The sequence below is a fragment of the Mastomys coucha genome, unplaced genomic scaffold (assembly GCF_008632895.1).
Source record: "Mastomys coucha isolate ucsf_1 unplaced genomic scaffold, UCSF_Mcou_1 pScaffold1, whole genome shotgun sequence".
NCBI classification, from domain to species: domain Eukaryota; kingdom Metazoa; phylum Chordata; class Mammalia; order Rodentia; family Muridae; genus Mastomys; species Mastomys coucha.
In genome coordinates this window covers 71,557,630-71,573,933 of record NW_022196891.1, presented here as the reverse complement: position 1 = coordinate 71,573,933, position 16,304 = coordinate 71,557,630, and the positions used below count along the sequence as shown (strand labels likewise).

Genomic DNA, 16,304 nt, shown 5'->3' with positions numbered 1-16,304 from the left:
CACAGAAGGAGTTGCAGAGACTAACTATGGAGCAGAGACTGAAGGAAGGACAAACCAGCCTGATATAGTTATCTCCTGAGAGGCTCTGACAGTACCCGACTAATACAAATGTAGAGGCTCACAGCCATCCATTGAACTGAGTACAGGGTCCCCAATGAAGGAGTTAGAGAAAGGACCAATGGAGCCAAAGGAGCTGAAGGGTTTGCAGCTCCCTAGAACCAACATCAATATGAACTAACTAGTACCCTCAGAGCTCCCAGGGACTCAACCACCAACCAAGGACTATACATGGTGGGTCTGATTGTTCTGGCAGCATGTGTATAGTAGAGGATTGCAAAATTAATCATCAGTGGGAGGAGAGGCCCTTGGTCCTGTGAAGGTTCTGTGCCCCAGTGTAGGGGAATGCCAGGGCCAATAAGTGGGAGAGGGTGGGGTGGCAAGCAGGGGGAGGGGAGAGGCAACAGGGGTTTGTTATTGTTGTTTTTGTTTGTTTGCTTTTTTCTTGAAGGGGAAACTGGGAAAGGAAAAATCATATGACATATAAATAAAACAATATCTAATAAAAATGTCAAAAAAAAAAAAAAAAAAAAAGGCCGGGCAGTGATGGTGCACGCCTTTAATCCCAGCACTTGGGAGGCAGAGGCAGGTGGATTTCTGAGTTCAAGGCCAGCTTGGTCTACAGAGTGAGTTCCAGGACAGCCAGGGCTAGAACTGCAGTGTCTTCTTGGTACAAATTTTCTTTGATGAATATGGACTGTTCTTCCCTGACTAGTTTTGGTTTGAAGTCTGTTTTGTTAGATATTAAAACGGATACATTGGCTTACCTAAGTCTAGTTGTTTGGAATATATTTTTTCTATTCATTTACCCAGAGGAGATATCTATCCTTGATGTTAAGGTGTATTTTTTGGATGCATCAGAAGAATGGACCCTGTGTTTTCTCATTCTTTTTTCCTATTCTGATGTATTTTTGTTATATTTTATTAATTAATATCCCTTAGACGCCTGTTTATTTCCTAATGAGATAAAGGGAGTGGATTCAGATGGGAGGGGAAGCATGAAGGAACTAGGGGGAGTAGAGGGAAGTGAAAAAGTAAGAAATATATATTGGGTAAAACAAAATCTATTTTAATAAAAGAAAAAGGGGGTAGAAACTTCATTTACTTAACCCAATGACACCTTGGCATCATTTTATATTCTATAATTAGAAATGCTAAACCTTTTAATCAGCTTACTATCTTTACAAATAATTACAAGGATTCCTGGATCTTTGTTTTCCATAAATGTCTTAGAAAAAGACGATTCCTTAATATTTGAGTGAGTTTAGCACAGAGTTCACAAGAGAGCACTACCTGTTAGAAAGCATAGATTGGTATTAACATGGATGAAATGATGATGAAAATGAACCTTTGCCATCTAATGAATACTTACTGTTAGTTAATTCTGTTATACTCCAGATTTTCTTAGTATCTGCAATACAATTCAATACACTACTGAACTCTGTTCTTGACATCAAAGGAACTTGGAGAAACATATAGAATAGGAAACCAAACCACCCCACATAGCAGTAATAGGAGTCTCTCTTACAGGGGAAATCCAATGAAAGCTGGCAGCAGGCAAAACTGCCACTCAAAATCTTAACCACAATAATGTACGGTCTGTACAAAAGAGTGTAGAGTCCACTTTGACTTCAACTCCATGCGGCCAGCATTGCTATAGAACAGATCCATGTGTATGCAGAGCTTCTAGACCTCAGCGGAAATGAGAGCGCAAGAGAGAAAAGTAGTTGAAGGTTGGATTTCTTTTTTTAAAATTTCCCCAGCTGGAGGTCAATTACAGATCGGTATCATGAGTAATATTGCCTAGCAACATTTATCAGTTTTCTGAGTCATAACAGCTAGGAAATTAATCCCCAATATCCATAAATAAATCTTTCCACAGAGAAGATTTCTTTAAAAAAAAAAATCCTTTGCTTAGACACATCACATTTATTTAGTATCCACAAGCTCATGAGGTAGCTGGTGTTATTTTCACGATGGAGAGAAATTTTGAATAAAGATTTAAATTTCCTTGCTTATGATTGTCTGAGTCCTAAGTAGCAACTCTAGGATCCACTTAGTATTTGTTGTTTCCAGGGTTTGGAATTTTTACCATGAACTCCATGCTTTCAGTAACTCTATAACAGGGACTGCAATAGAAATGAAATCACATGGACAGAAGAGTTTAAGGCTGCTTTCAATTCTGCTGTTTTATGTAGGTCATTTCATAGAATATCCATAGTGTGTTTTTTTTTTTTCTCAACACACAACACACAGCCTGGCTTAGTATAGGACAATGTATAGAGACAATCTGTGTTATTGGGATATGTTCAATTTCATGTTTATTTTATTACTTTGTATGTTCTACTGATTTGGTTCAATGTGTAAAATAGTTTGAGAAAACAAATGTATAAATCAGATGGAGGTGACATCATTTCTAAAAAGTTCAAACAACTTTCCAAACTCAAAAGTATTTGGTAGAACAGCTACACTTTAGGATGCAAAAATAAGGCATTTCATTCAGAAGAGAAAAGTCTTTGGCTAGTCTCTGGATCTCAGCTATTTTCTTGTTTTATATTGTTTTCTCTTCTCATTCTTTGACTAGGGGTGAAATTTCATGTATTTGGTAAGTATTGTGGTCCAAGTAGTAATGGGTAGCACTGATTAGAAGCTTTCTAATGCATTTTGTTGACTACTTAATCAATATCCACTAAGCTAACCAACGTAATATCCTCCTGAGGTTCGAAAGGAGAGATCACAAAGGTATTTAGCCATCTTCATGTACATGCGACTACCAACATCTTGACTGGCAGTGTCTTTGAGATCTGTTGAAATTAAGTCTTTAAGAGTCTATGAAATTTAATCTTAGGTTATAAATAATATATATTTTTACAGTTTTTAACAGAAGTAGAATTTGAGAATATGGGTCTTTGAAAAGACCCTGTTATTTCAGGTTTTTAGACATAAAATAATAATCTTTATATAAAACAGAGAATCTCAAACTGGTTGTGAAACAATTTTTCCTAGGTAGTCTTGAAATTAATCATAGTAGGGTTATGATGGACATACCTGTTCAGACTCTTGACATATTTTAAGAAATCTTCAGTTTTCAAATAAAATTTTTATTAAAAATATTTCATACAATATTTCTGGTCATGGGTTTTCTCTCCCCAATCCCCACTAGGTCCTTATTTCCACCCTACCCACCCTAAAATCATTCTCTTTCCAATATCTTTCTCCCTGGAACCTTCCAAAGTAAAATCAAAGCAACCAGAAAACAAGTAAGACAAAACACAAGCAAACCAAAACTCCAAAGTGAAAAGGCATGGTATTTAAGGAATCTTCATTGGAAGCCTTCCACCACAGTTAATCCAATCTTAGTTTGGAAATGTCTATACACGATCAATGGTTTTTCAGTTTTTGTATGTATTAGGAGGTTCCCAGACAGTATTTGAACTATTGACCAATCGACATTGATATTCCCTATAAGGCCATTCTGTGATGGATAGTCAAATCCTTAGTAAGACTTCTTTTCCTCTCTACAGGGATCTGTCAAACATCAATCTGGACCATCCCTAGGAGGGTGGCATCTTCCCAGAATGGTCTTCCGGAAGGCATCCTTCACCTCCTTGTTTCTTAAGCAGTAGATGGCTGGGTTGAGGAACGGGACAATGACAGTGTAGAGCACAGAGATGATCTTGTTGTAGTTGAAGGTGTACATGGCTCGGGGCCGTGCATAGGTGAAGAGAGTGGAAGAGTAGTAGATGACAACCACTGCCAGGTGGGAGGTGCAGGTAGAGAAGGCTTTGTGGCGTCCCTGGGCTGTAGGGATCCTCAGGATGGCTACAATGATGGCAGCATATGAGGAAACCACGGCCACTAGAGGCAGCAGAATCATTACCAGTGCCAGCAGGAAGTCTACTAGCTCGGCTTGTTCCTTGTCTGAGCAAGTGAGGTTGAGCAGTGGGGAAATATCACAGAAAAAGTGGTTGATGATATTGGGCCCACAGTAGGACAGCCGGGAAATGAAAACTAGCTTCATCATGGAACTGAAGAACCCGCTGCCCCAAGAAGCAGCTGCTAGGCGAGTGGCTAGTCTGGGAGGCATGAGAGTAGGGTAACGAAGGGGTTCACAGATAGCCAGATAGCGATCATAGGCCATAACCGCCAACAGGACACACTCAGTGCAGGCTAAGGCAATAAAGAAGTACAGTTGGGTCATGCAGCCTACATAAGAGACTCTACCGTCCTTGGTAAGAAAGGCTCCCAAGAGTCTGGGAATAGTAACATTGATGTACCATAGTTCCAGGAAGGAGAGATGACCAAGGAAAAAGTACATGGGGCGATGGAGGCTTGGGGTGAGCCAGATCGTAGAAACAATGAGTACATTTTCCAGTAATGTCAACAGATAAATTGCAAAAAATAAAACAAAGAGGAGTGGCTGGAAGGGTCGAGAGGTAGGAAACCCCACCAAGACAAACTCCTCTACGTGGCTTCTGCTCAGATTTCTCATGGTGCCAGTACACTTGAATGCCTGCAAGAGTAACAGGAATAAGAATGGCTAAAAGGCAGGTGCTTCAAAGCAGTAACACCCTTGAACAGGTTACAAGCCTACAGATGTTCAATAATTCATGATATTACCAACTCTCCCTAAATGTTTCCCCTTCACGGTTCAGTTTCAAGGGAAACATTCTCAAATCTTAAAGATGATACTCAGTAACTAACAACCTCAACTACATTAAGTATTCAGTGAATGCTAGCTTAGAGACTTTAGAATTGCTTTGTTATTTTGAGTCTTAGTGTTCAAGAGTTTTAAAAATCTATGATATGCTCTTCTTTCTCTTTCCTCAGGAACAACTACAAGCTGCCAAGCCCCAGAGCACTTTCCCTCCATGTTTATCGGATGAAATAATAGAAGAAGGACACCAAGGCAGATCCTTGGGACTTGTTGCTGAAGAGAAATTGAAGAGGAGGTTGTGGAAACCCAGTGACTGCTGGAGCTACAGTGTAAAACAGCTCAGCAGGAAGAAGTATTTTGAAATGTGTTCATTACAGTTGGAGAAACAATCCAGTACAGAGAGGAGGAAACACTCTGAAAAGAGCTTCCTTTAATCTTTCTGAGGTCATTCCTTGTACTATAGTCACAATGTTTCATTTCTAGAACTAGTTTAGTTGACTGCCCATGCCAGACAGAGCAGCCATTCTTGTCCTCCTAGCTACTCAGGAGCATGAGGCAGGAAGATTGAAGCCGAGAGTTCAGTACTATCTTGGAGAACAAAGTCAGATATTCTATAAAAGAAACGTAAAAGTTGTGTGTTATATCCACATATCCACATGATCATGCATTCACATACACACTTACACAAACACACATACACACTCATGCACACATGTACGTGTATGCACACACATGCACACAAACACACAAACACGCACACACACACACACACACAGAGAGAGAGAGAGAGAGAGAGAGAGAGAGAGAGAGAGAGAGAGAGAGAGAGAGAATGGGAGAGAGAGAAATACAGCTAAAGCCAAGTTTATTGGGAGGCCAGACCAAAAGCTTTGCATGTTCTAATCTCTGGAACCTGTGACTGTTACAAAAGCTTTGAAAATGTGATTGAATTAATACTGTAAATTAATAATTACCAGATGGAGAGATTGTCCTGAATTAACAAGGTGCCCTTACATCCAATCACAAGAGACTTTAAAGGAAGGCTAGAAGGAAATATGAGACTGGACTATAAATGCGAAGACAACATAAAGACAGAGATTTGAAGATGTGGCTGGTTTCAAGGACTATAATGATTTGGCTACACACTAAGGGATGCCAAAAGCGAAAAACCAAAAAAAAAAAAAAAAAGAATGATTCTCTTCCAAAGTTTCTTGAAGAATCATAGCTCTCCTAGTACCTTGACCTCAGACTTCGAACATGAAAGATTCGAGAAGAAAATATAGTTTTGAACCACCATTGCCATGGTAATGAAATGGTAGTAGCCCAGGAAAGTGGCAAGCCTATAAAGTAGGAAGTCATCCTGCTCTAGCTGTCCATTCTGCTATGCTTGCCTGGTCTCCTATCAACACTACCAGAGACTTGACTTCTTCAACAGCGTGTTGGGAAAGTTGCAAAGCTGACTTATGCACAGCGCATATAGTTGACAGGAACATTTAATTATCAGTTGGATATAAGTCTATCACATTGCTTCCTCATAAAACTTTAAAAAGTGATTTGTCACGTTCTTAACTATTTTAATCCGACACTGAAATAGTTAAAGGACCCTAATCCTACCCACATTGGGAATACTAATCTAAATGAAACCACTATGTCACCTCTTCACCTATTCAAATCATCTAAATGTTGATGCTATGACTTTCATTAATGCTTGTTTTAAATTATGTAAATGAATGTAAATAGTAATATTAACAACCATTATATCATAGGCACTATAATAGATGACATTTCATAATTGCAGTTCTTTTATGGATTCCTCTGTATCTATGTGGGCTTTTTTCTCTTTTGATTGTTGTTTCTGTACTATTGAGATCACAAGTACTTTATAAAAGATTTTCCTCTAGGTATTAAATAATTAGCATACATTTAGCCTAAACAGTATAAATATATGTAAACATTTGAAAAATAATATTAAACAAAATACAAAATTTTTATTCAAAAGCCATCTTCTGTTAATGTGGATTGTAGTTTTTTTAATTATAATACATCCATGACTACATATTATCCCAAATGAGGAAGGTTCCAGCATCAATTCCACTCTTGCATCTTATGGTAGAACGCTAAACAGTGGTGAACCAGATCCCCCAGCTGATACAATGGCCCTGAGAATGAAAGTGACTTTTCTGTAGCAATGACACCAAATTATTTCAACATGTTATTAGTTATGCGCAGAAATTACACAGCAATCTGTTATCAAAGCTGTTCATACTGATTTATTAGCTGACAACTTGTTTAGCATGCAGGAAGAATTTGCTACTTCATGATCTGTCCTCCGTTCTTCCTATGCTGATTGGCCCTGAAACTCTTAACTTACACTGTGGGGCAAGGTCAGACCATAACACACAACTATGCCTTTTCCTTATCAAGGAGAAATTGTTTTTGAACAGGAAAGTTGGAAAGAGAAACAGCCCTTTCTCAAACAGATTGATTTTTTTGGAAGTGTTCAAAAGAAAGTTGGATGAGGATCAGGGGACCATTCCTTTGGCAGGATTCCCTACCTTGATCTTGGGGAAAAATTGTACTCCTGAGTGCCTCTTAGCCTCAGTTTGGAAAACAGTGAAAGGATGGGCTAGATGCTTTCATGAGTTAGGAAAGCCTTATAGCCTCTCCAGAGCAAGGCATCGAAGTTCAGATGCCAAAGAAGCCAGAGCAGAGGGAGGTTTGCCAAGGGACATGGCTTCATTGCCGTTCCCTGTATACGCAGCTGTATAAGAAGCAATACACCCCTACCAAATGTCCATGGAATAGACATCAGTCCCATTTCTGCACACACACACACACACACACGCACACGCACACACACACGCACACACACACACACACACACACACACACACTATATTACCTCACATAGCTTCATTCATATAGATGTTTTATAGACTTAAAAATTGAGACAAATACAAAATGCAATTGTTTGTTGCAGCACTGAATAAAATCTGGCTAAAATTTCAACTTGTCTAGGGTCATTTTTTAAAATACAGAGGAAAAAAAAGTTGGAAGAGAACTGAGAGTTAGAAGGAGTCCAGGAAACTTTTCCATTCTCCTATGCACAAGTTTTTTGACATCACCTTCCTCCTGAAGCCCACGACGACTTAAGTTATCTGCTGACTTCAAGGCAAGCCAGCACCAGCACTCTTTGTGCATTGAGCTCAATTGTGCCTATGGCTTGAACTCGCTCCCTTTGCTCAGTGACACTTAACATCTTCTTTTGGGTCTGGCAGCAGGATCCTGTTTGGTAGTCAGACTGGCCAAGGACCTCCCCTCCAGGCAAGGCAAATTTGATCTATGTTAAGACCTGGATATATTTCCCTCTCTTTTCTACATGTCTGCTCTGTGTAGAGGCTGCGACACACAGATTCCTTTTTTTTGTATTTTTTTTATTTTGTTTTGTTTTGTTTTGTTTTTTCGAGACAGGGTTTCTCTGTGTAGCCCTGGCTGCCCTGGAACTCACTCTGTAGACCAGGTTGGCCTTGAACTCAGAAATCCGCCTGCCTCTGCCTCCCAAGTGCTGGGACTAAAGGCGTGAGCCACCACCACCCGGCAACACAGAGATTCCTAAGTACTGAATTCAGGTTACTTCCTCTGAATCTGTCTGGGCTTTGTGGATGCTTATGTCATGTTTAGCTCTCTGTCTTTCTTTCCCTCTCTCTCTCTTACCTCTCTCCCTCTTCCTGTGTATGTGTGTTTTGTTTTGTTTTATTTTTGTTTTTTAAATCTGTTTCCTCTCACTTCTGGGAACCTCTCACTTCTACCTTACTTCTTCCTGCTTGTCCTCTAAGCATTTCATAATAACAGGGCTACATACTGCTATCAGGACATGACAGGACAGATGAGTCTGAAGTTTCAACTGTCTTGTTTATCTTGAAATACACTCTTCTACTTTGGGGACTTGCATTCTAGGTAGAAATTAATAGTGGTGTGTGTAGTGCTAGTGGTGGGGTCTTGAGTATCCCTCCCAACACATTTCTTTGTTGAGAATAATTTGCCTGCAGAGTGAAACAATTCATTATTTTATAATAATAATAATAATAATAATAATAATAATAATAATAATAATAATAATAAAGCTTGATGATTCCATACATGTATGGACCTGAAACTACAAAAATATCACTTGATCCAAATTGGCTATTTACAACAGCAAAACCTGGCTGAATTCTCATCCAGCCCCAACCTCCTGCATGCTACAAGAGTAAAATTTTAATGGCCTGTTTCTCTGCCTTTAAGGATGCCTCAGCATAAAAAAAATACACCTTCATCTAAAGACAGAAAAAACAGCCCTCCACATAGAAACAGTTTCCAGAGAAATCTAAGATTACTGATTTTTTTTCCATTTTCAATTCTTCTGTTGATGAACACAAAGTGAATTTCAATGCTCTATCAAACAATATAGTGGGTCTATAACTGAGGAACACTGAAGTCATTGACCTAAAGGAGACAGACCAATAGAACATGCTAGCCTGCTGTAGGCTCTGAGAACTTTTTATGTGTTGGCAATAAAATGAGCCGAAGCACCTTTATCTCTACTTATGACTAACATAGAAAGATGAATATTTTCTTTTAAAGACCTGGGATATTGTGGGTCTGATAATAACACAGACAATAATGCTGTATATACATGGGAGCAAGCCTCACTTCTATCTTGTAGATCCACCAGGGAAACGGGACAAACAATAAATGATAAGTTTTGACACTGATGAATGGCAGAGTTTATTGATGTGTATTTAAAAATAAAATTTAATTTTTTCTGTATGTTTATAGACATAATAGGTATGGCTTTAGGCCTAGGGATACTTTCCTGTAAGCATACAAATATCATTCCTGCTTCTGATCACTGTACTTACCTTTTAAAAGTTTCTCCTTTAAATTTTTACCCTGTTCAATATCCTTACAGACCTCCAGAGCTTTGTACTTTCTTACTTAATCATGTCCTGTATGAAATGCACATGGAACTATACCAAGGTATCATGCAACCACAGTTAGAATAGATATTATTGAAACAGAACATGCACACATATCTTGCACACTCACATGATTATATATACACAAAATAGAAAATTATTAAACAATGTAAAAGAGGAAGTCTACTATTTCAGCAAAATGGAACAAATTAGCTAATACAGGAAGACAAACACTGTATGTGTTCCTATAAACATGAAAGCTAAAAATGCTAACCTTGAAGTAGAAGAGAATGAAGTAGCATTTGCTAGAGATGAGAAAGTATAGTGAAAAGAGAGATGGAGGAACTTTGGATAGTGACTCCCTAACATGGTTTGATAGAAGCAATAGGATTTAATTTTCTACAAAACAGTGGGCTGACTATTGTTGACAACAACCTATTACCTATTCAATGAAAAGTGATGGAAAAGAGTTAAAAAGGTTTCCAAACACAAAGACATGATAAGCAAATGATAACTATCCTTCTTAATCAATTTTTACACATTGTATACATGTTTTAAAATATCACCTCATATTGCAAAAATATATCATTCCATTCTGTTATACAACCATCAACATGTCTATACCCAAGAATATACTTATCCTAGTGAATATTTTAAAAACATTTTAAAAACTCCTTGCCATTTTAATAATTGTAAACACATAGGTTTAAGGTGTCATAGTAGGCCACTCACTATGAGATGTTGAAGGATTAAGATTTATCAGAATTTAAGCAACCTGGTTGGTCAGGGAAAGTCAAGGGCTTTTGACATGAGAACTGTAAGGAATGATGAAGGGCCTGTGTAATGTCACATTTTCTTTGAAGTGCTCACCTCTCCTGCCTCCTGTTCTTTAGCTTCTTGCTCCCACAGTCACTTTCTTCCCATCTTCTGATATTCGTTATGCCTGGCTCCTCGCTGCTTCTGTGCAGGCACGGTCTCTTACTGGTCCCCTTCAGTAGATATGACACTTCATCATGAAATTAGATTAATTGTGGAAGGACAGGACAGAACTAGAGCAGATTGGGCCCCAAAGCCAACAAGAGTGCCAATAGCCAGTTCTTATCAATACAAATGTCCCTCCTCAGGGATATGGCCCCTTAAGACATATTGTCATGGTGACCTATGTTTCTCCAACAAGTCCAAGTCACACACCTCAGGGAAAAGTTTTTTTTTTCCTGGGGCACAAGTGATAGTGTGAGGCCTAAAGGAATTTAGGCCTGAAGTGAAGTAGTGTGTGACCTTCATGTTACTTCTCAAATTCTGATGTCTGAGGGGCTGGAAAGGCAAATCATTAGGAAACCTCAAGTCTAAAGTTCTGCTGGGGGAAGGATATGATGAACTAAGAGGACTGTGGATGAATGGGCTCTCACAGTCTCTATTTGGGTTTTGAGGACATGATTGTTTGTCAAACCTGTCCATCTTTGCAGCTTACCATTTGTTCACCTATGGCTTCAATATGTGTACTTTGCTTTCTTAACATAGTTACATGATGAATGAGGGAAATGTCCATTCCTGCTTATGTTTCTATTCCCCCAAGATCTGTTTCTAGATAAAACTGGCCTAGGAAGACAGTGTAGAGCCCAGAATAACCCGGGTGAGGATGGCAGAGGCAACTGAAGACTGTTGATACTGAGCTCTCACCTGAGGAAGTTTATGAATGTGATGAATTCTTTCTCTCACAGCTCTGGATTTCTTGACTGGTGTCAAGGAAACATGGCTTCTTGACTTTGTGGTCTGCTAAAGCTGTCACGGATGAAGCAGCTTCCGTCTTGAGATCCAGGCTAAAAGTACAAATCATTTACCTATCATGCCATGTTAAGGGGAGAGTGAGTTGGAATAAACACATTCTCAATCTTCTCTGCAGTAATGAAGGCTTCCTGTGACTCCAGAACAGTAGATATGCTAACACAGTCATGTGGTATAAGGAAATTACTGCATGCAATGGAATTTACACCCACCCACCACTGGTTTTGTTGATGATAAGGAAACTGAAAAATTCTTATCATTAAAGTAAAGCAGTGCTATTCAGGAGCCTATTACGATGCTGGTGTAAATGATCATAATGCATTGCTAGTTTCATGAAAGGTTAGTCCATAAATTGTGTGTATTGCATACTTCATAATGACAACAAATGACTAACTGGCTTATTTACTTCATCATAACTCTAGAGTGTATTTCTTTTATAGATATTTTAAAGCTAATAATAATAAACAACTATGCCAGTAGAGTTTGCGTGGTTTTTATATTACATTTTTTGTCATTTTAATTTTTAGTTCTTGAGATTGAACTCAGGGCCTGAGACATGCTAAGCTTATATTATACTACCAAGCACCACCCCAGCCATTACTATTTTAGAATTTTATGATATATGTGTATAATGAAAATTTTATATAAATAGTATGCTTGTTGCATCTATAGTGGCCTCAGATGGCTTCCGTTTTCCATGTCTCTTGATTTATTTATATCACCTAGGCTTGTACAATTACTTAAAGTCACCTAATGGAGTGTTTATCAGAATATGCAACCATTGTTAAGTGATACACAGCTACAGTCTTGTTTGCAGATTAGATGGGACTATAAGGAACTGAAGCGTTAAGATTATGGGCTTTCGCTCAGTGTTTCTCAACCTTCCTAATGCTGTGATTTTTTAATATTTCATTCCTCAGGTTGTGATAATCCCCAATCATAAAATACTACCTCATAACTATAATTTAGCTACCACTCTGAATAGTAATATAAATATCTGATATACAGAATATCTGATATTCAACCCCTGTGAAATGAGTTGCTCGGTTTCCAAAGGGGTCTCTAGTCAGGGGTCGAGAACATCTGCTTAGCCTAATGTGGAAGGATGATGGCAACTCTCAGAAAGACATAGACAAAGTACAAAAGAGAGATCAGCGGGTTCTGTCTGATATACTGAGTGTAAAGAAGAGATAGACTCATACTGTCATTCCTTAGAAATGTTAACCCAGGTTCTAGATTACTCTAAAGGATTATAAAGGGTTACTCTATTTGCTATGCTTAACTAGAGGAAAAGGGGCTATGGCAGAGGAAGATGAGGGGATGAAAAGGAAAAAATGGGCCAGTAAAGGATGAACAAGTAATATTTGAAAAAAACGACAGAAGTATAAGTAAGAGACGAGAATTTATCCAGAAGAGGAAATCACGAGACTTAAAAAAAGGACAAAAATCTAGCATAGTGTTCTGGGGGTTAAACGACTAGATATTTCTTCTTTTTAAAATAGTTAATTATTCCCTTCATTTACATCTCAAATGTTATCCCACTTACAGGTTAGCCACCCACAAACCCCCCATCCCAATCACCCTCTGCCCCCTCCTCTTTGCCTTGATGAGGGTGCTCCACGACCCAGCCACCCTCTCCTGCACCACTGCTCCAGTATCCCCCTACTCTGGGGCATCAAAATCCCACAGGACGAAGGGCCTCCCCTCTGATTGCTGTCAGGCAAGGGCAATCTCTGCCACATATATATCTGGAGCCATGAATCCATCCCTGTACACTCCTTGGTTGCTGGTCTAGTCCCTAGGAGCCCTGGGTGGTCCAGCCAGCTGATGTTGTTTTCCCTGTAGGGTTGCAATCCTCCTCAGCGCCTCCAGTCCTTCCACCAGCTCCCTCATAGGGTCCCTGAGCTCTGTCTGAAGATTGGCTCCAAGCATCCACATCTGCATTGATCAGTTACTGGCCGGACCTCCCAAGGAGCAGCCACACCAGGTTCCTGTCAGCAATTGCCTCTTGACCACAGCAACAGTGTAGGGTCTGGTGTCTGCAGACAGGATGGATGGCCAGTTGGAGCAGTCCCCTCCTTCCTTCAGTCTCTGCTCTATTTTTTGTACCCTTTCTTCCTTTGGACAGGAATGTTTCTGGGTTAAAATTTTTGAAATAGGTGGAGGCTCCCATTCCTCGACCGGGGGCGTGCCTATCTGCTGGAAATGGTTTCCACAGGTTTTAGTCCCCCTTCTCTTCTCTGCGAATTAAAAGTCATCTCTGTTGGGTCCTGGGAGCCTCTTGCTTCCCTGGTGTCTGGGACCTTCTAGTGGTGATCCCCAGTTCCTCATCCCCTCCTGCTACATATTTTTATTCTATTTCCTGACCCTCTGTACAGGTGAGGATGTGCACAAATGGGAGAAAGATTTTTCAGGAGTTGAACAGGTAGAACTACGTTAAACTTTTTCCTTTAGGTACAAATAATATACAAATTCCTTTTACTGGACATTAATGACACTGCCCTATGATTCGCATGTGGAATTTGGTCTAGGATCTCCATGGAAACCTCTCTATACATACCTAGATCTCAGACATAATAAATGGCATAGTGGTTGGCCATAGACCGTGTATACCTTCATGTATGATGAAAATCATTTAATGTTATTTATAATTCTTGGCACGATGTAAATAACATTCTACCATTAGTCTATACTGTTTTTTTATTTAGATTTTAATATAATTATTGCTGTATGTATTATTTTACTGTTCTTTTTTCACAGAATTTAAAAAAGAAATTAAATTACTTTTATTTTTTTCATTTATTTTTAAAATTTTGTTTGATACTTATGGGCATCCTGTCTCTGTGCATGTTTGTATATCACATATATTCCTGGTACCAGGGCAAGACAGAAAATAAAGTCTTTGTAACACAAGATGTCTACAATCTGAACTGACAAGACAAAAACTGATAGTTTCAGCAAGATAGATAGCTTTTTTTTTTTAATGTGTCTGCAGCCATCAGTTGCTCTCTGTTAGCCATTCTCTCTGGACTTCTGCAAGGTGATGTGTACTATATAAAACAAAGAGGGCTTCTCTATCACAATTTGGAGGCTTCAACAACATCAAAAACTTCCACCTATTTTGCCTCTAGTGAGGGACTTACAAGGAGGATAGCCCTATGGAAGACACATTTGAAAAGAGGGAGGAGGGGCTGGCGAGATGGCTCAGCGGGTAAGAGCACTGACTGTTCTTCCGAAGGTCCCTGAGCTGGATCCCACCAACCACATGATGGCTCACAACCACCCTTAATGAGATCTGATGCCTTCTTCTGGTGCGTCTGAAGACAGCTACAGTTAATTACGCCTGAGTGAGCGGGGCCAGAGCGAGCAGAGGTCCTGAGTTCAATTCCCAGCAGCTACACACATGATGGCTCATGGCCATCTGTACAGCTACAGTGTACTCATACCCATAAAATAAATAAAATAAATCTTTAAGAAAAGAGGGAGGAGAGAAAGAGACATCACACTGAGAGAAAGCAAGAGAGAGGCTAAAGGTACTATTGATATAGCACCTCACGCTCTTGGAATGAACACATTCCAATAGGCTATGACTCTGATGATGAAGCGACCATCTCCTCATGGAGCGGAACCTCCATGATCCAATTACTTCATCAGGTTCCACCCCTTCAAGACCTTCCCCTTCCATGTCAACTCTGACATACTGAGGAAGGGAAATAAACTTTTAAAACATAAACTTCTAGGACTAAGTCGTGTACAAACAGTAGGAGACTGTTCTATAGTGACATTTAAAGTTCTGCTTATTTTGAATTTACATTTTTAAATAGTCTCTTTAAAATCAGCAAATAGAAGAAATAACAAAAATACACACATATATTTTTGTTTTGGATATTCATACTTACTTTTATTCATAATTCCTTTTATGTAAGGTTTTGCATAATATTTTATTTATTATTGAAAATTTTATGCATGTATATAATGAATGTTGATTGTATCACCCCCTCCAGAGCCCCCTGGGATCTCACAACATGTTTCCCCTCTGAACATCATGCCTTCTTTCTTTTTCAAACTAATAACCCACTAAGTCCAATTAGTGCTGCCCACATATGCATAGGTGTGGGGCAATCTACTGAGCAAGCTAGAGTGGTGACACTCCCAAAGGTATGTGACTCTTCTCTCAGAAGCCATCAACTGGCAATAACTTCTTAGAGGCTCTGTAAGCCACTACCCAGTCAGTGTTGCAGTTCTGATTGCCTTGGTCTTGTGCAGATGTTCTGATCTAGTGCAGGCCAAGGAAGTGCCATAAGTTTATGTGTGCTATATCCATGGCATGTCCAGAAGACAGCATGTCAACACATTTATCCCAATCCTAGCTCATGTATTAGTTCTATTTCCTCTTCTGTAATGTATTCTGAGCTTTGGATGAGGGAGGTTGATAGAGATGGCAATCTAAATTTGAGCAAATATTGTTATATAGTTTCAGTAGTTTTTTTTTTCTTTTTAAAAATAGATGTTTTTCAGCTCAGCAGTGGTGGCGTATACCTTTAATCTCAGCACTTGGGAGGCAGAGGCAGGCAGATTTCTGAGTTGGAGGCCAGCCTGGTCTACAGAGTGAGTTCCAGGACAGCCAGGGCTATACAGAGAAATCCTACCTTGAACCCACACCCCCCAAAAAGATGTTTTTATCATGTAAAATATACTGATTATGGTTTCCTCTCCCTCTACTCCTTCCACTTCTTTTCCACCTTTATTTCCATCCAGATTAACTCCCTTTCTGTTTCTAGCTAGAAAATAAAAGAATTTTAAGGGATAATAGTATATAAAAATATAGCAATATAAAATTAACACATCAG

At 39.2% G+C, this 16,304-nt stretch overlaps 1 protein-coding gene across 1 annotated transcript; it reads right to left on the bottom strand.

The window, feature by feature from the left end:
* Nucleotides 1-3,594: 3,594 nt before the first annotated feature.
* On the bottom strand, nt 3,595-4,549 carry LOC116071297 (olfactory receptor 6P1). The gene has a single exon (XM_031342810.1). The coding sequence runs from the start codon at nt 4,547-4,549 to the stop codon at nt 3,596-3,598; it is 954 nt and encodes a 317-aa protein (XP_031198670.1). The 3' UTR covers nt 3,595.
* Nucleotides 4,550-16,304: the final 11,755 nt, after the last annotated feature.

What these genes read in the sequence shown, in the direction of transcription:
- LOC116071297 (XM_031342810.1), bottom strand. Translation starts at nt 4,549, where the DNA reads ATGAGAAATCTGAGCAGAAGCCACGTAGAGGAGTTTGTCTTGGTGGGG.